The 27,929-nt window shown below is 37.6% G+C and overlaps 1 protein-coding gene and 1 long non-coding RNA gene across 2 annotated transcripts in view; both read right to left on the bottom strand.

Annotated features, from left to right (window-relative positions):
* Positions 1-207: 207 nt before the first annotated feature.
* The window catches only part of LOC140140060 (uncharacterized), a 197,827-nt gene continuing 170,105 nt past the window's right edge, over positions 208-27,929 (bottom strand). Inside the window, exon 2 of the long non-coding RNA XR_011857206.1 lies at positions 208-5,461. This is a non-coding gene — a long non-coding RNA (uncharacterized lncRNA). The remainder of the gene's footprint in view (positions 5,462-27,929) is intronic.
* Positions 5,143-27,929, bottom strand: LOC140140058 (crk-like protein). Its single transcript, XM_072161872.1, has 7 exons — positions 27,675-27,929; positions 16,666-16,785; positions 13,982-14,123; positions 12,639-12,827; positions 10,680-10,808; positions 9,806-9,916; positions 5,143-8,049 (listed from the first exon to the last, which is right to left on the bottom strand). The coding sequence occupies exons 1-7, from the start codon at positions 27,701-27,703 to the stop codon at positions 7,891-7,893; spliced, it is 879 nt and encodes a 292-aa protein (XP_072017973.1). The 5' UTR covers positions 27,704-27,929; the 3' UTR covers positions 5,143-7,890.

Here is a 27,929-nt window from a genome sequence, read left to right as displayed (position 1 = left end):
GTATGAACATTTCCATTTACAGTATTTATCAGGCATGAGAATGATCATCCATGAAAAAACCTGAAAAGTTTGAAAAAGCCTAAAAAGCGTGTGAAATGAGGCTAAAAAGGCCACAGGCTGTAATTAAAACTGCGGAAATTTGGACCACAAAAAAGCAGGAAATCCTGCAAAAGCAGGAAAATTCTCATGCCTGATTTATGTGATTTCCTCTACATGCCAGGAGATTTCTATGTACGCACGCACCTTTAGGCACCACAGCCAAAATTTTCCGATCCTATAATCGATTGCCGATGCTGATTCCATACTCGCTAGTAACGAACTATCGACTGAGTAATCGGAATTAATGATAACATTGCATCGGTCAATACATTACATACAAAGATCAAATATTAACACAATTAAAAAGTCAATCAATTATAAGTAATAAGGATCGACCAACCATCGATGACCGATCAAAAGATGGAAAGAATTTTGCTCAATAGCCTTATTTAGATACATTATTGACTGCTTATATATGGGGTAAATTTCCTTACTTTTGAGATCAAATAATACTTTCTTGATATACCGTATTCATTCCAATAAGCGCCCAGGGCGCTTAACAAAGTCATTTTGGGTGGGCGCTTATTTTTTACATTGTTTTAGTCATCAGTCAACGTCTGAAAGTATTTAGTTACTCACAGTTAGTGCGCCCTCACTAAATGTGTCTATATATTATAATTATTGACAATGTTTTTGAGGGCGCACTGACTGTAAGTAAAGCTGGCGGCCGCCGGCAAAAAATACGAATTTGAGAAAGAATTACCTCAAACTTGGCCTTTGCAGGTGGTTATTGTGAAGTATTTTTAATATCTATACATCTGCCCACTATGAAATAGTGTCATAATTAAATTTTGGTGCACATTTTGGATACTTTTGATGCTCAATTTCCCACATGCATGCATGTAAAGTCACTCGACAGGTAAGCTTACTGGAAGTATTTTGACAACATTGGATGGGCGGTTAATAATTTCATATTGTGTTTGTTGCAAAGTCGCTGGGTGGGCGCTTATTGGGGCATGGGCGGTTATTGGAACGAATACGGTACATGTAAAACATGTAAAGGACAACTACAATACGTACCTTTTAAAAAAAAGGAAAATGAGCAGTGAAGGGATTAACAGATTATCTGTACAAAATGTTTTTGTCTAATGGCAACACCCAGATTTTCAACAATTACATAGGTCTATATGATAAGGTAATGTTTGAATCCATGATAAGTGGTGGCTGTGCATTCCTTGTCAAACAACGGGGCTGCATAACTGACAACATTGGTTTCACATCTTGCATCTCTGGTGGAAGATTAGCACCACCTCTAATGGCTTGTACAGTTGAAATCCATACAACCCCGTATGGAAGACTTGCCCTTAATCCCCCACACAAGAAGTGTAAATTTCAAATAGAGTCGCCCCATTCAGGTAATCTCATTTGAAAGTGTGTTGGAGATTAAGGTCATATCTTCCTATGTCTTCCACATGGGGTGTCTGGATTTCAACTGGAATATCACAATATAATTGTAAGCAAATTGTTTAGTATGATAATTACCCTATGAGCACTACCTGCTGATTGGCCAAAATGAATACTGTTTCCAATTTTGAACCAATCAAAGAGGGTATTAATAAGATCATTTGCAAATGCAAGTTTGACCATAAATAGTTTAAAGCCTGGTCATAATTGGCAATTGAAATGAGCACTTTAAGTTATCAACCAATCAGAAATGCTGTTAGATGACAGTAGTGTGGTCAAACTTGCATTTGCACTGTTAAAGTATGATAATTGATCAGCTTTATTTGTTTGTGCATGATCTCTTACCCTATGAGCACTACCTGCTGATTGGCCAAAATTAATATTGTTTCCAATTTTGAACCAATCAAAAAGGGTATTAATAAGATCATCTGCAAATGCAAGTTTGACCATAAATAGTTAAAAGCCTGGTCATAATTGGCAAATGAAATGAGCATTTTAAGTTATCAACCAATCAGAAATGCTGTTAGATGACAGTAGTGTCCAAGGGGTTACGAGTTTGACTCAAACTCAGCTCTACTCATATCAGAGACAACAAATTGGGTAATACTGACTTGGTCGCTCAAATTGGTCGCCCTTAAATTCAACAAACAGGCATGCCCTTACCATTACATGACAAGCTCTTCTGAATTTTGTTGCTGAATAAAATGTGTACAACTCTTAATTTAAACTTCTACCTACCATGGGCAAAGAGCTAATGGGTTGCTTCATTCTGTTTACAAGTTCCCCTACAAGTCCAGTCGACATCCTTAAACCCCCTATACATTTACCTTATGCATTTCCCACACAGGGAGTGTGAATTTAAAATGGGTTAACTGAATGGGTGTCTCCATTTGAAATCGTCACCCCCTGTGTGGGATATTAAGGTCATGTATTCCACAGGGCGCGTATGGCTTTTGACAGGAATAGTCTACTTGATACCAAAATAATGATGTAGTAATACCATGACAAAAGGGTACACAACTGAAATGTTTGCCAAACAATGCAAACATTAATTCTTAACCTAACCACTGCAATGAGCTATTCCAGTTGAAATCCATACACCCCCTGTGGAAGAAATGTCCTTAATCTCCCACACAGGGAGTGTGAAGATCAAATGCGGTTACCTAAATAAGCAACTCCATTTGAAATCTACACCACCTGTGTGGGAGATTAAAGCCATGGAAGTATTCCATAGGGTGGATGGGTTTCAAAGGGAATAGCCCAATTTTTTCTGTTAAGCAGGGCAGTTTTTATGCAGACAGAGGCACTGAAAAAAAATCAATGTGCATATACACCAGATTTCCTTAAAATGCAAGAATCCTTACGTCAATTCTCATAAGCACAAGTTGAAGTCCTACTCTGATCAGGATGATCGTAAAAAATCATCAAAATTTAGATTTTGGCACCTTTGTTAGTGTCATAGATATGCTAGCATAGCCTGCTAGTGGGTAAGCTGAAATTAAGCATGTATTAAAGACAAAACAAGACATTTTACATGAATCTGTAATTTTTTCAACTTTTAAAAGTAGGAGAAATTAGCTATGCATGTATTTGAATGGGACTTTGTCAATACTGCTGTTTTCTTCGTTTTTTGGCCAAATTTTCATTTCAAAACTACCTATAAAGACTTACTGACTTATCCATCAATTTTAGGAAATTTATACAATTTTAATTTCTTTACACTGTCGCTGGGATCACTCAATAAACCTAAAATAGCACCCCTCTCCTTATACATTGTATACCATTCAAAATGATCAACTTCCAAAAGGCCCATACACATGCTTCAACTGGTCCCCCAGTGTTCGATTTACCAGAAAAAAGTTACTTGCATTTGTGTAAGTAACATAGAAATCTATGTGCACAAAGTAAAAGTAACTTGCACACAACCATATAAAATAAGAAGTTTGTGCCGTGAAACTAATCACCTTTTTTACAGATGAAAAGTAAAAATTGGGTGTCATTTTGTAAGGGATATTTATATTACTTCTCTGATTCAGAGGCACATTGTATGTTTCCGATTCCAACTGTAATTTACAACTAAAAATCTACATGTACTTGTGCAGGTACATTTGAAAAGTTACCTGCACAGAATCAAAGTCACCTGCATAATATGTACAGGCGTGCAGATGGTAAATAGAACACTGCCCCCCCCCCCAAAAAAGAGTCTAGATTCTCTTTGTATGCCTGTCATTACCAACAAGGGTGAAATTAAGCTGGAGACGGGAGCCGTTTGGCCCCCAGAAACTCTGCAGTGGCCCCTAGTTCCATCTCATTTGTAGTTGACCAGGGGACACTTTTCTCACAAAACTTGCCCCCTGGATAGTGAACCAAAAATATCAAATTTTAAAGCAAATAGTGCTTATTTAACCCATCCAGCATATCTTTATTTTTATTGGCCCCTTGGTAATTGGAAGTGGCCCCTGGTTTCTTCAAATCTTGGTGAACCAGTGGCCACTTTTTTCTGCCGAAGTGGCCCCTGGTTCAAGCTCTCTTATTTTCACCCTTGATTACCAAGATAAATAATTCAAAGGAAAAATAATGAGTATTAGAAGAGACTATCTATAGGAGACACTAGTCATTTTAAGTAACAATGCACAATTTTTCCTTGGCCATTATTAATTATTACATTTTTTGAACACAGATAAAAAAAATCCACCTGTTTCGTGCGTAAAAGTGGTTATTTTCGAGCTTGGTTAATTTTCGAGATCAAGTACTAAAGTTTAGACCATGAAAATTGTTATTTTTATGTTTATGTCCATGAAGTTGTAATTTAGCACAAACTAAACAATACAGTGAATATGTTTGGGTGATGTCAATGCACGAAAAATCAACTGCACGAAAATGTCTACTTTCACAATTTTTTTTTGTATAATGATTTGCATACTGGTAATTTGTACTCACATGAATGAAGACAGCCTATACAAAAGACAAGACCATCTCATGAAAACTAAACACAACGTCATATATATGTATACTTCATATTGAAGAGTATGTTGGTTCCATGCATCTCGAGGCCGCAAATCCAGACTATGCAGCTGAAAATGCAGGGAACCAGCAGAATTAAAACAGGTCACCATTGAGCAGGGCCCAATCATTAGGGCAAAAAAAAGCACATTGCGCACTAAATATGGCAAATTCGGTGAGAGAATTGAATGTATATGGAAAATGGTACATTTGCGTGGGAATTGCGTGGGAAATGATACATTTCACAGAGACGCCACTCAGTTTCACTCAAAAAAAAACCCTGAAACTAGCGAGAAAAACCTGAAAAAGCATGTGAATGCAGGCCAAAAATCCCCACAATGGGCTGAAAATAAATAAAAACGCAGGAATTTGGACTCGCAAAAAAACCTGAATTCAGGTTAAAACCTGCAAAGTGGCATCTCTGAATTCGTGGGAATTGCATGGGGATCACTACTTTAGCGAGGATTTGCACAGGATTTGGCATAATCTGCAGAAAACAGATATATACAATCATTATGTAAGCTTGAAGAAAGTTTACATTAATGAACTTAAGAGCAGTTTCCATAAATTTACATATGTAATCAAGGTCATCATTTCTGCGAAACCGCAGAATGTAAATTGAGTAAAAAACATATCTTTTTGCTGAATTAGGCATTAAAACAAATGGAACTGCGCAGGGGAAAAAATTTAAATTGCACGGACGGGTGACGGACCAAATCAAATGGTGCGGAACAAGGCAAATTTCGCAGAGCGACAAACATAAACATTGGGCCCTGCCGTTGAGTACAACATCACAGTCATTGATTAGGTCAATGTGAAGTGCAGGCTGGCGTTAGACAAGTCGAGCCCTGTCCACTTGCTGCGCGATGACGGTAAATTACAAAACATTTTTTTTTTTACAATTGTCTAGTTCATGTGACTAACTATACTATTGAGTTAACCCCCTGAGCACTACCTACCAATTGATCTAATATTGCCACTGATTGGCCAATTACATGATATCTTCACTTTAGTCACCAATCAGAATGAAGCTTTGCAATTAATTCACCCCATTTTTTTTGGTGTGGTGAAATCATTCTAACAATGTTGTAGATTGGTCCAATTGATAATGAAAACTTCTTTTTGGCCAATCGGCAGGTAGTTCTCATGGAGTTAACCAGGCATTTAATTAAATGCACAAATTTATCAATTAATTACAAGGGTTATGTTGATACACAAGTACTGTAAAAGTGTTAATTTTTCGCACTTGGAATTTTTTCGCGCATGATATTTTTCGCGCTTTGCTAAGTTTTTGAAGTACTTAGCTTTTTCTTAAATTTGCGACTTTACAGTTTTCATACATATACCTATACATAATTTAATAGAACATATTCGTGCGTTTTGAATTTCCGCAGCAGCTGTGTCAAACATGAAAATTAATGCATTGCGAAACTGTGCACTTTTACAGCACTGTAGCACGATTTCTTGTTTATATTCCAATGCTTCGGGTATGATAGCTGCGTACAATGCATGTTAAGGCCAATACATATCATAGTCCGACGTCTTGCGTTGCGAAAGGCGCACCGGCTATTTTTCTGCAACGACAAAAACTTACAGTATCATCATCCATTACTGAAAACATGGAGAAGAAAAAACAAAGCCGCAAGTGCCAATCATTTCAGCGAAAAATTGCAGCATACAACCAAAGTTTATAATGTAAATGGCTGCGGACAACTGAAAATGCAACGTCTGACGTCAGACTATATTATGTGGGTCGGTGTCACATTACTTCCGGTTGATGATGCAACTAACGGGCGAGTGAAAACAAGTCCTCAATTCAATTTGTTGTTGATGATTGCTGTCATTTTTGTTGTGTACATTACGATTGCAAATAGTCAGTGGAATCAAACAAGTTCTAAGTCTGCAGAGTGGAAGTTACTTACTTGATTTACCATTAAATTATACTGACAAACTTTAATTAAATTCCATGGCCGAGTGTTGTTTTTTCCAAAATTGAATTTGGAGTGAACAACATCGCTAAGGTAGCCTCCTTCACAGCCGGTTTCTGTCGTTCATAACAATCCGCAAGCCACGTGCAGTTTGATCCGGAGACTAGAAATACCCCAGATGTCGGACCGACAAAATACAGACCGTTATGCTTCTTGCTAAATGACTATCTTCGCAACCCTCAAAAAGCTCTGCGGTGGAGTTGCGGTCAATGTAGCAAATGTTTACAGCACTTCCTGTTCAGGAACGATATCTATTATAGTGTTTACTATGCAAAGAATATGCACCAAAATATAGGGATCGAGTTGGTATGTTAGGTGTACGTCGAGGAGCATCATTTCTCATCGTTTATGCATCCAGTTCTAGAACGATGTGATGTGCACCACAAAGTTAAGTGCATAACATACAGACAATTTTAAATGCTACGGTGAGCGTGCATTCGATACGGCAAGTATTTCTCATTTACACGGGTGCTGTAAAGCCTAATCAGATTTGAAGTGCATTCATGGAAGTGTTATGTGTAGATTTTTTACGAGGGGGGAATCACTTGATGAAAGGTCAGTGTACTACCATATGTTTCGCATTTACATAAATTTAAACGCTTCGATGCAAGAAGTGACGCCGGAGAGTCCACTACATGTAGGACGGAACAATGTGCCTTTTGTAGCAAAGTGTGCTTCTCATTTACAACACAGTAGATTCTGGAATGGTAACCAATGGTAACTTACAGTGTATAACGCACAGTAGTACGCTGCTTGCTCAAGCTCGAGTATTATGAACACATATCGTCAACGCAGTTGAAGTAGTAGTAGTAGTAGAAGTGGTAGCAGTAGTCTTTGTAGGAGCAAATGGGTCTTCGCAACCCTCAAAAAGCTATGATGGTTGACACTTGGTGGCGCTGTTCTGGCAGTAAAAGGATATGCACGCAGTACAAACTGCTAGTCTTTATACAAGCCTTCTGTAATACACATAACGGTGTCGACACATATAAAATTGTGTCAGGGGTCTCCTATGAACAGCAAACCTACATTTTCGATCCAGAGGGTTTGTGATGAGAAGCATTTTGGCCGAATATGCCTTTAATACGGATCATGGGTAATGTGTTTCGTAACGAAACGTAACATTCACTACCATCCTGATACAGTGACGGATACATGTCACCTGTTTTAATAGTAGCCATCCAAAGTGCCAGCCATTCCGATTAACAAGGACGAAAGTAGTAAAGCAAAAAGTCACGACTGCCACATAATCAAATCACTTCCAAGCGTCTTTATATTTTATGCGCACGTTATTAGTCAATCGAGCGAAGAGGGCGCCAACTTGTTGTCTGTGAGTTTGTCAAGTTTTTCTGTTTATACACTACTTAATTAAATGCTAAAGCTGCCGATTCAGGAGTTCTTAATCAGGACCGTTGGCTTGCCCTGCTCGATGAGACTCGAGTTCATCTGGACTTAAAAGTTTAACATAGTTAAATGGAAAAAATCCTTTCCTGCCTTCTAGTTCCCCCTCCCACTGGCCGCTGACATTCTGCGTCAAGACCTTGATCAAATCCCCTTTCTGAAATCAAACAGAACAATAAACAAGAGTATGTTAGAATGAATATTTTAAACAGTTCTCTAAACAAAATAGTGACTTACTTTAATATTTCATCACCACATGCGTGGGACTTCATCAGAATTGTGACAGGAGCGGTAGAGTTAATCACGTAAACAGAGCATAATAAACAGAGTATCTTAGTGTTGGTGATTAAGGTGCATATGCACAAAACAAGTTAGACAAGGTCTAACTTTAGACCTGGTCAATTCATACTTCACTGCATTGTGCACTGCAGTGCAAATAGTTGCAGTGACCAACATGAGGTTCTAGTCACCAAATAATGCACTAAAATGTTACTTGAGATAAATTGGTCTTGAAAGTTCAATTCCAAATTTGGTCCCCGATGTTAATTCCCATATACCCCTGCACGAAAGGCAACTTTTTATAGCGCCAGAAATAGGTTTTAAATGTTCTCTTTTCTAATTTTGAACAATTAAGAGCCCCTTAAAATTAGGAATTATCCAGTTATTGGAAACAACAACCAATGGCATCCATCGGTTTTCCAACTTGTGTCATGTGTGTCATTAGTTTAAATCCTCCAAACAGGCTGCAAAAGACATGCAAATGCGTGGAATGCAATACAATGGAGTACACCACCTGTTAAGTTAAAAGATGAAAGTAATTCCTTTGTACACCATGCATTTGCATGTCTTGTGGAGCGTGCCTGTAGGATGATTTGAACTAACCAGCAGTAACTATGACAGTGACTATCTTGGTTTGGTAGGATAGATTATAGGGCACGTTGGCACAGCGGTACGGGCTCTGCCTTATAATCGTTGGAATGCAAGTTCCAGCCCCAGCGGTGCCATCGTGTTGTGCTCTTGGGCAAGGCGCTTTACCTTACTTGCCTCTCTCTACCCAGGGGTGAAATGGGAAGCTGTTATGGATATTGTCCATTGCGCGCCGCCAAAGGTATGAGCATGCCTTGGGCATTGTATGGCAGCTGACATTATTCGACAGTGGAATAAATGTAAAGCGCTTTGGTACATGTAGACATGTGAACGACGCTGTATAAATACCAACATTTTAGATGAACCAATTTACTGATCATGTCATATTGATAAGGGTAATGATCAAAGGAAGCCCAGAATACATTGTAGTCGAAATACGTTTGGTCACATGATGCATTCTGGGGGTTGCGTGAAAATCTTCATTGGGTGACAGGTATAGGAGTATTTCAAGGGCTTAAAACCAGAAACACCTGTGTCCATTTATTCTCAATTACACGTTACTCATTTCGCAACAAATGGACAGTTAATTCTGCCCTCCACAATAAATGCAAGTGACTTTGGGGTATATGCATGGTCACTTAAACAGTTTTTAGATGCAAGTGACCATGCATATACCCCAAAGTCACTTACATTTATCATGGATTGCAGAATTGATCATCCATTTCTTGCAGAAATAAGTAACATGTAATTGAGAACTCAAATGGACATGGTGGTTCTGGTTTTAAAGAGGAATCCTTGTCAAAGCAGATCTTCTGGGGTGAACCAAACCTGCCTGGTTATCAAATTAATCAGCGACAAGGTTATTTCTGTATTTTGACAGGTGCTAAATGATGCAATAACACTTATAAAACATCAATTAGCACCTGTAAAATTTACAGATAACCTTTGTCATTAATTAATTTGATAACCAGGCAGGTTTGGATCACCCCAGAAGAACTGCTCTGGCAGGGCTTCCTCTTTAAGCCCTTGATTTAACAGTTACTTACTTGTATTCTGAGTTGTGTGTTATCATATGCACTAGGTATTCTGTCTTTCATTACCAGAGCCCACTGGGGCTGTGCTGGATTAATCTGCCTATAATTCTGTTCAACTTGATGCTGCAAACAAACAAACAAACAAACAAAAGAATGTGATTCGGTGAGATGATTGCGTGAGGAAAGTGGGGGTACTATAGAACAACTATTTAATTTGTGTACATCCTGGAACATACTCTTTGCGTGGCTGTGCGTAGTAAGCTGTTGTACGCAGATAACCTCGCTAATATGGAAGCGTAGAGTAGCGTTGTACGCTCGTGTATTAGCATGATTACATGATTAGTCACAGAGTAACAAGCGTAGTTGAATGTTCCACGATGTACACAAATTAAACAATTTTTCTATAGACTGCTTTGCATTCCCTTTTTGATAAACAATTCACACCAGCTATGCCATTCCATAACACACAACACATCCCATTCCCCAGTGACTGCACTGCCCAGAGAAAAAGGGACTGCTGACTTTGGATTACGACTTTGTGACCCACCATATCTTAACATATAGGATCAACTCCTTTCATTTTTTTGAATCTGAGATCATGTTAATGAAGTAAATATCAATGTAATAAAATAAGTAATATTTATTTTTCTATTCTCTCTCTCTCTGGGTCAGATGGCACAGGATTGCGCTGCTGTGGTCTTCACAAGAGTATGCCATCTACTTCTATCAAAAGCCAAACGTATTGCACCATACATTGATGAAGTCTTTTGTCTGTTAAACATTCGGAAGTTAATTTTTGTGAGCAACAGCTTTCTGGCCATATTGGACATGGTCGAAGGCCATTTGTGGCCGCTCAAGTCGATTCCTGTCCTTTTTGTTGACTTACCCTTCTTATATATGGTACTGGCACCATGCCTGTCTGGCCCCTTCCATTCCGTGCCTTCCACCATTGGTCTTCTGTTTTTTCTATGATTTCTAGAACTTCGCTCTTCTCAAAGGGTAGATCTTCTTGGTCCTGTACAAAAGAATCAAATCAAATCTTGTTTGAATCAGGCAAATAAAAATCTCACTTTTTGTAAAACCTTAAATAAATTTTGACGCATAATTTGAATTTAGTCTTTGTACAAGCTTTTTAGGCTTTGTTGTCACAGCCTACAAAAATGCCCTAAAAATGCATGGTTTTGGCCCTTATTTCCAAAAATTGAACATACGAGGGGGTATCCAAAAGTTTTTGACATCACCCAGAAGCGAAGGAGCTATATCGATGAAATTTTGTCAGTGTAATTACTGGTCCTTATGTACATTATGGTCCAAAAATGGTCTCATAAGTACGTTTACTTTTTTTACAGGTGGCGCTAGATGGGAAGTAGGCGCATAACCTGTAAAATGGTGAAAATTGAGGCACGCAGTGTGATTAAGTTCCTGCATTTGAAGGGTTAGGCCTACAATGCACAGAAAATCTATGATGAAATGAAAGCTATCTACGGTGATGATTGCCCATCATATGGCACTGTTGCTTTTTGAAAAAGGAATTTCCAAACTGGCCACATGTCCCTCACAGATGAGCCAAGAAGTGGACGTCCATCACTTTCGGATGATGCGGCCACAGTAAAGAAATTCAAGAAAGTGGAGAATTTTATCATGAAAAGGTCATGCGCCTACTTCCCATCTAGCGCCACCTGTAAAGAAAGTAAACGTACTTATGAGACCATTTTTGGACCATAATGTACATAAGGACCAGTAATTACACTGACAAAATTTCATCGATATAGCTCCTTCGCTTCTAGGTAATGTCAAAAACTTTTGGATACCCCCTCGTATATTAAAATCTGACTTTCACTGCCAGTTAGAACTAACTAAAGGATTAGGATTTAGCTATATTTCGTTTGGCACAACAGGATAATATTTTTTTAATCCCCAAAAATTAGTGCTGTATTTTTTCAGGAATGGGGAGTAGTTCATTTGCCTTGCCCCCAAACTTAAATATGATTTACAAATTTTTGAATATACCGTGCTGCACTAGTACGTTCACGCGGTACCTCATGCTGATCACTCGCACCTGTAAGATTAGTATCTTTGAAAAGACTGGTATTGTATTCAATCTATGATTGCAGACATACACAGGCGATGGGTACAACCTGCTTGTAGTGCAGCGCGATATATTCAAAATTGTTTTCACCTATCGCTATGGAAGTTAATCCTATTTATTACGTCACTTCGCCAGCGTATTATGGCAAATTCTTATTCAATGGGTGCGTCTTGTAAAGAATTCATGTAATTTGATTGGTTTTCTGGTGTATAATATCTCACAATAGTTGATAGTGATATTAGTCAGGCGTACGCCACCACGCAACAGCGCACGCTTGTTGCTCCTCAATGATCGCGCGATAATGCGTTCGCATAATACACGTCACGAGAACTAAGAATGTGATTCGCGGCTTAGATGTTCGTGATGGTTTCGTTCATTTAAAACAACGGGGAAGTCCTCACAAAAGTAACTTTATTTTTTTCTGAAAAAAAGGCAGTTTTTCTCGCAAAAATTACATTAAAACTGAATAAGAATGAGAATAAAGATAGGATTGTCTTTTGCCTATCCAATATCGTGTCATAATGGATGGGCTGGCCAATATTTTTATCGTAGTGGATACCCAAAATATTGGCCAGCCCATCCATTATGACACGATATTGGATAGGTACAAGACAAAATCCTATCATTTATTCTCTAAATGTACTTCTCCCCTCACTGTGGACAACTGTATATAGGTGCTTTGGTGGATGAATATTGTGAGGACAAGGCAAAGTAATTGAACTCGTCTTTGCTATGTGATGTTCAGTTTTAACTTACCTTGCCCACAAACCTATATAACGTAATGTACTTCTCCCCTTGCTGCTGCGACTGTGCAGGCGTAGGCGACGCTGCTGTGGATGAGTGTTGTGAGGACGAGGTCGAGTGATTGGACTGATCTGTGTTATGTGATGATGATGACTGCTGGGGTGGAGGAGATGGCGCTGGCGATGGCTCCTCTTTCGGACACTACAAGAAATAATGAAAGATATTATCTATGAGCTTACTTGGTACATGTCCCTACACTATTACTAATCGTGAACTAAATTGTACATTCTGAAGTTAAGTTTATTTCTTCTTCCCTATATAGTATCTTTTCCTACCAATTTCTTTATTATTTCTTTTTATCTTTTTCTTTCTTGCTATTTCTGCCTTTGTCCCTTCTTGCTATACTTTGATTAGTTTGTAATCGGCGGGAAATGTTAAGCTTTTACCACTACCCCGAAAAGTAGACCCACGTTAAGAGTGATATAGTTGACCTGTCTGCTCTATATTTTGTGAGTAAAAGAAAGTAGACCAATTGTAGGACTTGAATTAACAATTTGTGATGCTTCTGGCGAGATATCACAAGACAATTCTCAAAATATTGACATTTATCCGCGATGTTATAAGGCCCTTTGATTACGAGCTGATCAAAGTATAAAAGTTCTTTCTTTCTTTCACCTTATTTCTCTCTTTCATTCTGTCTTTTTCATTTATTCTTTAGAACTCAATCTTTCCCTTTATCTCTCTTTCATTCCATCTATTTCCTGTTTCCTTTAGAACTATATGCCCTATTCTTTTCTTGATCCTTTCTTTCCCTTTTACAACCCTGTCTAGTTAGCCAACAGTTACACAATTGGCATTCAGTGTTCTTTTCTCAACAAACAAACCTAAAGCCAGTTAAAATCCATACCCCCCCCCCCTTATGGAAGACATTCATGACCTTAATCCTTCTGAACCTTCTGAAGTTGTAGTCTGCAGGGCGAAAACCGCATATCGCTAACTATTTGGTGGCCGGCAAGCTAGAGGTTTTTCTTGAAACTAACTAAAGATGGGGCTGATATAGTGGTTTGAGTGAGGGAATGCCATGCTCTGCCAGTTCTCGAGAAAAATTAAGTTTTTAATAGACGTCCTTCTTGATAAATGGAATTTCAACATGGAGGTGGTGATTTCTTCTTTAACCCGCAGCAGAAGAGGTAATCATCCACACAGGGAGTGATGTGAATTTCAAAGGGGGTTGTCTAAATGGGCGACTCTCTTTGAAATCTACACTCCCTGTGTGGGAGAGTTACATGTACATAAGGTCATGTCTTCCATGGGGGAGGGAGTATGGATTTCAGCTGGAATAGCACATTACTTACTGGTTCTGTCAATGTCGTTGTGTCCAAATAATGGATTCTATAGAAGTCTATAAGTTTGGGAAGATCACCAAAGCGTTGGTCGCCGATGATCAGCTGATCCCCTCGTAAATTTATTATATAATGTGAAACACGGCCATTCTCACTGAAATCAAAAGCATCAACAAAACAATATTAATTTTTTTTTACCGATAACCGATCTGATACCGATAATATCGGGCCAATACTATATAATCAGATCCGAGAATCGGTTGAGCCCTAATTACAACTGCACAACTTTGAGATTTTCAGAGCAATAATTCTTAACTTAATTTGGCACCAGGGATAAAAACAAAAACTTGTGACTCACTTGCTAAACTGAAAAGTGAAACCATATGAAAATTTATGATGAAAATTTATGCAAAACGGTATACAATCTATAAATCATCCACATTCAAATATTTTGACTGAGTCACCCACTGACAACAAGAAATCAGTAACTTGAGTGGGCCATTCCAGTTGAAATCCATACACCCCTATGGAAGACATGACCTTAATCTCCCACACAGGGGTGTACATTTCATATGGGGTCACCCATTCGGTAATCCCATTTGAAAATCACACTCCCTGTGTGGACAGTTAAGGTTGTGTCTTCCATCAAACAGGGGGTGTATGGTTTTCAACAGGAATAGCTCCGGATACAGCTGGTAATAATGCCATTCTACATTTATAACCAGATTTATTAAGCACAGTTGGACTGATGAATTAAAATTACAGCACACAGCTACTAAGTATATCAGGAAAATGTTATCAATGGTATAGTGACGAGGTGGGGGGGGGCGCCAAATTGACTAATTCAGCATCGAGTCTGCACCCCCTCCAAGTCATTTCAGCACATCATTTGAAAGATCAAATTTCAGCCCGATATTCAACTTCATTATAACCAAAATTAATTAGCGGTAGGCCCAATTTGTGCAAATTTTAGGTGCGGAAGAATTGTGTGGAGGGGCGCCAATGAATCAGGGGAGGGGGCATTATGTATCCTTAGCCCTGGGCAGGCACCATAACCCCTAGCGACACCACTGATTGTTATGAGATTTCTATTTTCACGCTTAATTTCAGAACCACATTATATTCAAAAGCCCTCAAAAATATTTTTCACCATAAGCTGTACCAATGTACATGCAATCGTAAATTCGTATTTCACAATTTACTGTATAGTTACTGTAATTAGAAGTGCACAAGACAGTTCATTAAAAGAGACCGAGTGTCAATTGGTTATTACAGAATGTATCACTAAATAATTAGGACACAGTGTTTAATAATTAGGATTTACACTGTCGGTTGCTACCATGAATAAATTATCGTATGATTAGCTAAATATGGTTATGCATGTATTCATTGATCCAGCAATTCTTTCCAGAAAGATAACTTTACATGCTTGGAAAAATATACATTAGGCCCTACATTCTCCTGGAAGGTAAGCCAATAAACGTCCTAGAATTTGCAAAAGATGCAAAAGTAGAATTAAATATAGTATGTAAACATTCATTTTCAAAAAAATAGCTTGTCAAGCTTGCAAGCTTGTCACTGAAAGACCCAGCCACTGAAAGACCCACCTTTTTAAGGAACCTGATCACTATTTACGTTCCCCCTTCGCTTTAGTTCAAAAACATATTTTATGAAATTTCTCTATTAAAATTTCATATCCCCCTACTGGCAAAAAATTATGATTCCCCTACTTGCTCACACACAAAAAAAAAATGCATTTCCCCTAAAATCCCCCCACAACTTGGCCTAAAGTTGATGTGAATGGATTTAAGCTTAACCCATAGAAAATATGTACGCAAATTGCCCAGGCAGAATTCTCAATCCTACTTCCTGGTTCGTCATGTTCGTGGTTCCCACCGACAGTTTTTATCAAGTATTACATAGTGCGTAATGGGATGAATGATATAACGGAAGCCAGCAAAAGCGTTACCGTTAGCCTCCGCTAAAAATAGCAATTGTGCGGGGTTTCCCAATCACGGCAATCGGCACAAATGATTTCATACACAAGGTTGGTGCATTTTTGTAGGGCGGTACTCAGGGCTGGAAAAAAGTTCAACATGGGCGGAGCTAGAGTGGTAGACAAGTTCTGTTGCGAGTTGAATTTCTGAAACTATCGTGGTATTATACTGGTTAAGTTGTGACACTTTGATGGTTATACTTTGTATTTTTCTTGTATACATCTTGGCCCGGATAGCGGGATTGTTGGTTGATTTAATGTATTTGATAAATTATAAGGTTCATGGATGCGTTAAAAAATATAATTAAAAGTATTAAAAAGCTGTTCAACATTTGAAAAAAAGCACTGTAGCAGGCTTGAAAAAGTCTAACCGTGGATGCAGCAAGCCGCGATTTTAGGGGTTATTTTCATTACTGCAACGCGGAGCATGGGCGCGATGCAGCCGGTAGAAATCACGGTAGTGTTCCAGGCCTACGCGATGGCAAGGTAATGGCGGCTTCCATAGTTGTATTACTTTTTATATAAAGTGACGCTTCCCAATCTTTATTTATTCCCTGGTTCGATACAAAACCCTGTCCTAAGTTTTAACATATTAGGGCCTAAATCCTTTGCAGTATTATCATGGTAATCTTATAGCTCTCCTGATGGAGGAACTACTCTCCTAAACATCGTAAGGAGAGCAATACTTATCCCTACTCACCTGACACACAAAACAAAGTCTCCTGGAGACGTAGCACTTTCTCGTACCAGATATAACCCTGGCTTTTTCCCTTGTAGTAAATTCTCTGCTTCTCCTCGACTTATCCGCCCAAAATACCATCTATTTAGGAAAGGAAAAAAATCAAGAGAAAAATATTAATGAGGTACTACATGTACAATGCCAGACAACCTGAATGTTTCCTGTGTTGCTTTCTTGAAATATATTATCACTTGAACTGCAAGAAAAAATTACAAACTACCTTTTGAAGTTTATCTTTGGGTGTGACCAGTAGGGGGGTGTTACATCTTGGGCCTTTCCGGCCTTGGTGGACAAAAATTTGTGGTCAACAATCAATAGAATTTTGTGTGTACTGCTTGGTACATGGTTATGAAATAAAGTACAATGTTGCTCAAATACTTGAAATCTTGGATGCAACCCTCCCTTTTTTGCCATACATGTAGATGTTGCCACAGTGAAGGATATTGATGTATAAATTGTAAACAGGCACTGAAATATTTTTTGGAAAATTTTGATCTGCAAACCCCACCTCAAACTTTTAGATTCTTGAGCACACTGGGCAAAATGTTAGTGTGTGTTATTTATAAATGTTCGTTGGGCACGAGTGTTATTATTGAGGCAATCCTGAGACAGGAAAGTTCACATTGCTGTTACATACAATAATTGCTCTACACACAAATGTATGTCTCAATATCAATAATATTAGTTATTTAATTTTCACATCAATGCTAACTAAACCAATCAGCACTCATGTACAAGTACTTCTTCCAGTAGCATTGCTGCATATACTGGAGCTATAATCTCAATTCCAGAGAAAAATGAAAAAAGCAATGTAGGTCTATGATCTATTTAGCACAAAGGATAAATTACACTTGCAACACCATACTCATCATGAGTCATACAGAGAACTGATGATGATGATATTGACACTCATGCAGATGTACAATTGTATGAACTCCACAGACAGTCACACATACACTAGTAAGTAAATACCGGTACGGGCACTCACAATACGAGTAACAATTGAAATCCAAATTTCAGCAAAATTTAATGCAAATTGTGCTAACCCATTATCATCTGCAAAGTTTCTGCAGGAACCAACCACATGATTCCCCATCATTTCACATGTGCAGGAACCAACTACAGTTGTGCACACATCAAACATGTACAATTAAATCATTATTTTGGGCCATTGTTACATTTGCAATTAATGTAAACAGTGTCACAAAAAAAGGACCCACCAAAACGACTTTGTTAAGGGGGTACTACACCCCTGCCCAATTTTGTGCCTATTTTTGCATTTTTCTCAAAAATTATAGCGCATTGGGGACAAGTAAGATATATTATAGGGGCAAGGACTACAACTACTGCACTGAAAATTTTATTTCAGCACAGACAACAGATGTGGAGTTACAGTCAAAAACAAGGGAAAACCAATATTTAATCAATAAATTTTATCAATAACTACTTGCTTTGAGTTGCTGAATTTTCAGTACAGTAGTTGCAGTCCTTGTTATACATATCTTACATGTACTTGTCCCCAATGCGCTATAATTTGTGAGAAAAATGCAAAAATAGGCACAAAATTGGGCAGGGGTGTAGTACCCCCTTAAGCACACTGGACAGTTTAATGGAATGAATACAGTAGTTGGTATAGGCCTATATGAAAGCAAAGACCCTGGAAATAGAATGATAGGTTAAAAACAAATACTGACAGAAATGCCTGAAACTGGATTGCCTGAAAATGTACATATTTCCCTTATGGTAGGCCTACTTTGTACAGGGATCGAAGATCCAAGCAAAATTGCCTCAAATCAGGCAACTGCCTGAAGATTTACATCCATGGATAAATACTGAATGGCCAAAATGTGACCCATGTCATTTGAACTGAGTAACCACCCCCACCCCGGCATCAGGGTTGCTTGTACAATACCGTAATATAAACGCCCCGGGGCGTTGCATTTTTCCAAAAGGGGAGGCTTTATTTGCAGATACCGTACAAATGTACATGTATGAAGTTTCCCAAAAGGTCTTTGAGAAACTTCAATACGAAAAGTCAAAAATTTTATGGTCGGCTTTTCAAAATAAATCAAAATTTTATGATCAGAAAGATATTCCTTGTATTCAGAATGCAACATGCTATCAGGTTTCACAAAATACTGTGTAAAGGTGGGTTACAGAGCCCTTAAAATGCACACAGTCAGGTAAATATGGTGTGCACTTTTCAAATTTAGTGTGCACATTTTATAATAATTTCAAATTGTTTAAAAGGGTTCCAGCAGCCCTCGAATTAAGGATATGAAGGGGCACAGCAACTTTTTTAAGGCAAGTTGATAATTGCCTTGGATTTTCACTGAAAAGGCAAGGCAGCACAGCAGTTTGTAATATTTCAAGAGGGCATCATGGCAACTGTTGAAAATTTGAGAAGGGCAATATTTCTCAACAGTGAAGAAAACACACACACATAGATAGATGATTTTATAATGAAGGGGCAGGGCTGGGGCACCGAAGGCAACTTCATTAGAGCGCACGGCAAGTGACTGCCTTGGGTAAAGGACATATTTTGAGGGCATTACGGCAGTGGGGATGGGCACCCACGGCAGAATGCCATGGGTGCTGTGGGTTAATTCGAGGCCTTTGTTATCAACTTTTTTTCACGTTTGTACATGTTTAGCTATTTTTCTAAATGCTTTAAAAACGTAGGGCTGCTAGAAATATGCAATTGCGTTACCGTATTCATTCCATTAACTGCCCATGTCCCTATAATCGTCCACCCTGCAACTTTACTACACATGATCCTCCATCATGTACAGGACCCAACTACACATGTATCAAACATGCATCTACACATAAAATCCATATTTTGGGCAATTTTTTACCCAGGTGCAATTATGTAAATAATATAGAAAATAAGCGCCCACCCAAAATGACTTTGTTAAAGCGCCCTGGGTGGTTAATGGAATGAATACGGTATTTGCGGCGCAATTTGCATATTTTGGTTCATAATGCGTTTTTTGGTAGAAATCTAAAAAAATAAAATTTAAAAAAACTCAAAAAAAGAGTGTGTTTTATGGCCTCCAAAATCACGTATTCTTAGCAGCCCTGTTTAATCAGCTCCAAGACGTTTAAACGTTTAATGTTGAGACTCACACTGAATGAGTGAGAGTTGGTAGCCCTGAATGATTTTAATAATGTATATTGTAGGCCTACATGTTCTAACTTGTTTTGATTATCAACAGGGTCAGAAATTTGTAACCAAGTGCAAGAATCCTTTTGGATTCTCCCAGTGGAATTTTGCAAGAATCCATGGATTCTCGCTCGCCATATATCTTTGTATGATAAACTGAAATATTTACAAGAATCCATTTAGATTCTTGCAATTTTGTTGACGAGAATCTTTGCGAGAATGGATTCTCGGATTCTTGCCAAATTTCTGACCCTGTTATCAATATCATTCATGAATGTATACACATGTATTTTTATTTAATTGTTCATGTATAAATTTGTGTCTATCTCCACAAACAAGGTTAAGTTGAAATGATCTGTACCAGTATGAACTTTTATTTAAGGCCGGAGTAATGGGAGAGAACATGGACCTTTTTGAGCATCATTATTTCTGAATTGTATGTCCAACTCCAAAGTATATAAAACTATACATATGGCCATGTGTTTTGAGTTGGAAGATTTTTCGGTACCCCAAATTTCTAATTTTTTTCGTCTTAGAAAATGCACTGTTTTTGATACAAATGTAATTGTTTGTTTTAACTAAACCCATAAATACAAGAAAAGTACACATTTCCTGACAGGAAATTAAACAGGGAATCCAAAAATGATATTAGTTTTCCAGTAGGAAGATTGGTTAGGGAGATAGTGGACTTTGAATAGCAACATTTTCCATAAAAAATGTTCGATCTTAAGTGAGATATAATTTTCACATATTATACCCTACATGTATGCAGAAAAGAACATCATATTTGAGTTACTTGGCTCAAGAGCTTTAAAAAAATGTATACTTTTATTGTGATACCTGCTACAGGTTTCGCTGTGTGCGAACATATTTGAAACACACATTTGAGGCATTCTGAATAGGGATTTACACACAAACAGTTTAATTTAAGGCATTTTCTGTAATCAAGTGATTTGCACTAGAAATTCACTAAATTTAGAGACAGAGTTACCTTTTTTAGTTTCTAAATGATTGTTCTTAAGGCAGCTGTGTACTCTCAGACATGCATGTAGTAAAAGTGCCATAACTTTGTAATTATTCGCGCAAGACATATAAAAGTATACATTTTTATTAAGGCAAGACATCAATGAATCTTAATATAAATATAGATTTGGTGTAAAAACAACAGTTATGAAGAAAATCACAAAAATGTGAGTTTTTGGCAATATTTGTTTGGTACATCATAACAAAAAAACACTCTTTCCAAAATATTTTAGTTTGTTTTTATCTCAATCTTGAGGCTTCATTCCAAAAACGGTTTTTTTATTTTTTTTGATATTGGCCTTATTTTTTTTAGATATTGACCATATAAGGCATCAAAATGAATTTTTAAAATTCACAAACGCCTATTTGCACAAAATGATGCCTAAAATCGAAATAGACCAAAATATAAAAAAGCGGAAAACCGTTTCTCGAGTCGATCATGCTTCTTCGATGATCATATTTGCTTACATATAGATGCTGTATTTATTGAGTTATCGTGTACCTAAATCGTCATTTTACCGAGAAAATGAACATTGAAATAATGGCCGTTGAAGTTTAAAGTGGTCACATTTTGCACTTTCATCGAATCTCACAGGAGAATGCGGGAGTTTTCGTTTTTCTACCTTACATTACATGAACATCGGGTAAATCCACGGCCCCTTGAGAAGTTTGAGCGAAATCCATTCATAACTTGATATTTAAATCGGGGAAAGAACTTGAAAAACCCACATTTTATCAGCTAACACGAGCCATTTGACCACTAGGTTTTTGTGAAATCAGTGCTTTTCCATAAGATGCGCCGCGCATGCAGATAAGCGTCGCGAATGCGTAGCGTATTTGTGCGTTAACAAATATCGCGATACGCAACGCGATGCGTAGTTGCGCGCGTGTAACCTGCTGGTACAACAAAGATTTTCTATCCTTTTCAATTTCAAACACGAGTGGAATAGTGAAATAAAATCCTTAAAATATTGCAGTTGGAGTTTACAAATCTGGATTTTCATTCCTTGTATTTATAAAAAACATAACAAAGTACAAACATATCAAAAAAACTCAATTTCGCGAAAGAAACAATGTCTAGAGGTACACAGCCGCGTTAAGTCTTTACAACATAAAACCAATTAAAAGAAGCAAATATATCAATTTATCCCCATTTTTTGGTAATTTTTAGTTAAATTTACATATCAATCCTCCATCAATCCTCGGCTCCACCCTGTCAATTTTTAACTAAAATCAAAATAACTTGAGAATGGTAAATGCTACATAATTTGTTATGGTATCTAGACAAAGGTCTCACCAAAAGCTTTAAATTGATAGGTAATTTGTCTAGGTAGGTGACACCCAAGACCTAAAAATACTAAGAATTAGTACAAAGAATCTCGCACAAAAGTACTGCTCCACCCTATTGATGTACCCAGTTCAAAACGCATGGCCATATTTGGAAAGGAAATAAGTCAAGGAATCCCATGGTGACGTCAGATTTGTTCAAAAATCTCAAGCTTTTGAAAAAATCACAAATATTCACTTTTTTACCCCAATTTTTTTGTGACAAAACTTTTAAAAAATCTGTTCGGAGTAACAAAAATTCAGTTAGCTTTTCATGAAGAAGAGATATGAACTTAGGGAAGGTTTTTTTAATTTTTTTGAAATTTGTCTCTTTTTTCGAAATATTGAAAAAAACATGTGAAAAAAGCAATTTTGTCACTCTATTATTAATTAATTAAGCTAAAAATTTCACACAGTGGTAATGTATATTTATGTTAAAAAAAATATTTTGAAAAAATGAGAAAACCTTCCCTATACTTTGATGTACTCTAAACGATAGTGCAAAAAGTTTACCTTTTGCTTGCATATTTTTCTTGTCACAAAAATCGTGCAATATTGTCAAAAGTGAACTCTGAGAAATCGATGTTTTAGTAAAAAAATGTCAAAATTATGCACAAAACGTCCTTATATTTTAAAACGGTAAGACTTTCACGCTTGTAAAAGCTGTATCTGGTGCATGGTCTAAATATGCATCTCTTTGCACCATTGAATCTATAATGTCTGCTTTCAGTGCGCCAAAATTCAAAATAATTAAAAAATCTAAGTGGCATTTTGACTGCAAATTTTTGTTTTGTTTACACCACATTTGCTGGCGTTAACGACATACCGAATGCGCATTGACTGCGTTGGACATACGCACAGAGTTGTGCAGCGTCACGCGACACAAATCGCGCGCGTGCCGCGTAATCACAATATTTCCCATTCGCGCATTTCTGACTCATTATTTCCCGCCAATTTACTAAGCTGTCTTGAGCCCTGTGACTTTTTAGAGTTGAAAAGAGTGAAATAAATCAAGCAAATATACGAGTAAATATTAGCAAGTTGTATTTTAATTAAAGAAATGGAGCTCAGACAAACTGGCATTATAATAAAGGAGAGAAAAAATCAGAACCGTTCGGATTCGAACCAGCGTGCACTAACGATTACATGTCGTTCAGCTCACCACCACACGCCATAACAGCTCATGGCGGATCAACCGGCGAATTGAACATGTGGTCGCATGTCACAAATAGGTCACCCAAAAATGGAGGAGCCGTAACATGAAAATGCTTTCTTCACACTTCAAGTTTGGTTTATTCTAAAAGCATAGTACCTATTGTGGAAAGTTTGGTGTTATTTTGTAGATAATTATGTTCTTTGTCAAATACAAAAAAAACCCAAGTCAATTGGACAACTACTTTGAGATTTATACTTCAATATGTAAGATGTGTCAATGGGGGAGCCGGGGCGGGGGAGCCGGGGCGGGGGAGCCCCATAGGGTTGTACACAAAATTGTGAAAATATGGCAAACTTCAAACCTTTGTATCTTAAAAAGTACAGCTAGCATGGACCACAAATTGCACATATATCATCCTGGATTGTAGATCTATCTCATAGTAGATCAACTGTAACAAAAGATGTAACTAATTAATTGGCTAATTAAATGCTAATTAAGACAGTTTTTCCTATATGTTACTGTACAAAGTGTGCACGTAATGCTCTGACATTTCTAAATGGCCCATCATTGGCCCGAGTCATCCTGCTTATTCAAAAGTGCACATATTTTTTAGGAATTCAATTATGCTATTTGTTTAAGTGCCAGAAATGGAGGAAAAAAGTTTTGATTGATAAATGTCACAAAAATTGTACAATTATTTTACAATTTTTGACCACCCTGTATGTTTAACACAAGGGATACCAAACTCTTTCTTCCTAATTTGTTTGAAGGGCCCAGGAAATGTCTTTCTGAATTCATATTTATTTTGAGCTACATAGCTTTCAGAAAAGGAAAATATGGGGTTCACTGTGACAAGAAAGATGCTAATTTTGTTGATGTTCCACCCTGTATATTTCTTACCCACCCTGTATTATGATGTTATAATTGGTTGATTTGGCATCCTTGTAATATACCGTAAGCTTTTCAGAAATATATACTTATAATGGTCTAAAATGTATTTATTAAAAGTTGTGTTGACGTGAATCACAATTGGTGATATTTTCCTCATGTATGTTACACAAAAGATGACCAATTCATGACATGCGACCATGTAATGATTTTATTCTCTCGTAAATGTCCCATTTTCTCAGGCATGTATCCTCCGGATCCTCGCATTTAATATTTAATGTCTCATATTGACTGATGCTATGACACAGCAGATAGGCCGCCCTCTCTAATTATAACAAGTTGTATTTTATCAGTTTCAAGTGAAAGAATACATCTTAGTGTTAATAAATATCAAGAAATCTCAAATTCGGACGTGGACGAGTGTGTCTTCCATTACTCTGGTCAAGTTAATGTTATGTTTCCCGTAACTGTAACCATCAGTCCATGTTATGATTTTTCAGCCGCGTTGCAGATGCCAAAATCCCAAAAAAAAAAATTCATTATTTCTCAATTTTTTCCTACCATTTTTGCATGATTTTTAGAAGTTCTGCACTAACAAAAGCTCACAAAACTTCTTCGCAAATAATATCTGTGCTCGATGATCCTCTAGATGTTTAAAAGCATGAGTCCATCCTAAAGGTCCCTTCATACATGTACTACGCCACAATTGCTTTGTGGTGCGGTGCGTTGCCGATATATATATCGATTAGATTTTGCCGCAACTCAAAGTTAAAATAGCGGAATGCAGCAGTTTGCAGTACAATGCAGTGCGGCAATGCACCGCAAAGCAAAGAAATTGTGGCGAAGTATGAACGGCCCTTAGCGTCCGATACTTACTCCACATCGCAGCGCGATACATAACTTTTTTGTTACCACTGTGTTATTAGTTTTTGAGAAAAATGCAAAAATAGACAAAAATTTATCGAGGGGTGTAGTACCCCCTTAATGGGAGCTTTTGTTGATATCTGCTTTACTTTTTGATTTACATGTATAGGTCTTCAAAGTCAAATCCAGATGAAAAAATTAGTTTTTTTCACCAAACGGTTGCCATGGCAACAGAAAGCAAAAATTTCACAAAGTCTCTCCATAAAGTTGCAAAGCTATACCTATATAATATATCTGGATAGTAAATAGTAAGTTAAATGTTCTCCTTAATCATTATTTTTTGGGGGCAAATTTCACATTTTTCCTATGCCTCATTTTAACATATTTGACCTTTGACCTCGCCTAATTTGCATATATCGACACGCACAAAAAAATATAATTTTCTGAAACTTCAATCTTTGTGTGTTACATTGATATAACAAGCCATACTTCTATTATTAATAATAGTATAAACAAGGCCATTCAAAATTCCACCTAAAAACGACCTGTGGTCCCCCCTTAACGCTACCCCTGGTCTGGACACTGAACCATTGCATCTAAGGACTAAGGGAAGACAGACTCAGACTGTCAAACACCTCTAGGGCTCTTATTTTCAGGGGTGTGAGCTCAGCTTTTTTGGTTTTGATTTTCAGCTGATTTTTTGTACGGTGCCGGTACACTAGCTTTATACAAAAGTAGGCCTATAGGATCTTCCCAAACTACAGCTTTTTGCTGGCTATTTTCAGCTACGGTATTTTATAAGTGACTCACACCTCTGATTTATAAACCTTAGAATTAAAAATTTGTCTGTAGCAGAGTTGGAGATTCAGATAACTATTACATCCATCAAAGATTTGATCTGAAGCTGAGGTTTACAGGGAAGACAAACTTGGACAAGCTTAAGTTTGCTAATTGGTGGTTCTATGTTCCCTTAGAATCCCAATGCTTCCCTAGATAGGCAAGTATCCAAACTGAAAAGAAAATGGATTTTGCTTGAAATATGCAAAGCAGGAACCAGCTTCTTTAAATCTTTGTGTGTATGACCACTAGTCACCATTGCCCAGACAGGGAAGAATTTCTGACCAAACTGTTCCCTGTTTTGTGCTAAAGCATTCTCTAGTTTCCCTCAAAATAATTATTTTGGGGGTGGGAATGGGTAAAATGCTACATATTATATACGCTAATGCTATGTACCCATTACAATTCTTCCCTGAAGTTTGATAAAATAAATTCACCTACCCTGTAGGGCAGTAACTGCCAGCCATCAGTGACCATCTTTTTCATTCCAAAATAGCCATAAAACATAGTAGCGTAACACGTAAAACATAATATTATTAATACTTGCTTCACTCAGTTATATAATCTACCCCCACCCAAATTAGTTCATTTATTTTGATCTTCCTTGAATCCTGTTGATTTCTTCTTTTTTTTTTTTCCCTCTTTTTTTTCTTTTTCAAAACACAAAATCTTTCACAAAGGCGTAAAATTATTGCCTCCCCTTTGGGGGTGAATAACGGAAGAATAGACACCACTGGCCGCCATACATATCGGTCCAGTAGCCTATACTAAGAATTTTGGACGAGAACCAGCCATGTATGTAGCTAGGGAGTGTTTTACACACCCAAGGAAAATGCAAGGCCGGCCGTATGCGTGTGTCATGTGTGGACAGATCACAGATGTCAGATGTAGACTTGTAGTGCATGGAAAACATAACTCGAGAACTCTAGCTTCGAATTTGCACACGATAGTTACGCATTCGATGCTAGACTATGGTTTTTCGGTCGGACAGCGGTGCAATTTTTTACACCGGAGGTTATTTATTCTGTTAATATTGAAATTTGGATGAAAGTTATTTCGATGAGTCAACTGTATCTTTTGAGCAAGATTTGCATATTTTGGACAGTCTAAAATTTTGCTGAAGTGTAATTTTAGCATCATTTTTGATGCAATCGCCTGTCGTGATCGGCTGTGTTTACTTCTGAACTTCCATTGCTTTACACGGTGTCATGCTTCAGCGAATCCGACTAGATTTTGAATGCAATGGTCTCTAGCCTAGAATGTGAAGCTATCGGTGAGCAAATTCTTGGCTAGAGTTCTCGAGCAAGGAAAACAAAGCCTCAAAGGAGCGAGTGGTCTGGGAGACTGTGCACTGCACTGGCTGGCCATGGCTGGACACCCTGGCCTATTGCATTGCATTGCATAAGCAAGCCTGTGTATGCTATTACCGGTAATTACGCTGCATGCACCTGTCTGGACCTGGCATGCCTGGTTTTCCGAACATTTCAGTTTAGATGTTATTGTTGATTTGATTTTGAAATGAAAAGGGATATTTATTTATTTATTTACATGATTTATAAGCTTACATCATCTACATGGACACAAATAGTAATCAGATATATGTATCGAACTTAGGACAACATAAATCTTCACAATTCACTCTTAAGTTATAACAAGTCATCATAAATGCACTTATATCCACTGAAATCAAGTAACATATTTTCAACTCACACATAGTTTTCATAGCTGGCCGTCGCCATTTTGAAACAGGGTTGGCCCGTATCTTCGCCCACTGGGCACAACAAATTAAACAGTTTATAGATCAATGAAGGGTGTTATAACCCAACCAACCGGTTAATCAAATTCAATTATAGTTCCGTTCAGTGTTTCCCAGCTAGGAATAAAACCATTCATTAGATATGCGGGAATTAATTTCACCAAAATTTTCTGTTTTTCTCCATCCATGGGAAGGAATCAGGAAGTATC

The sequence above is a fragment of the Amphiura filiformis genome, chromosome 18 (genome assembly GCF_039555335.1).
Source record: "Amphiura filiformis chromosome 18, Afil_fr2py, whole genome shotgun sequence".
NCBI classification, from domain to species: Eukaryota; Metazoa; Echinodermata; class Ophiuroidea; order Amphilepidida; family Amphiuridae; genus Amphiura; species Amphiura filiformis.
Note: the sequence above shows the minus strand (reverse complement) of the source record. Positions and strands in the feature narration are given on the sequence as shown.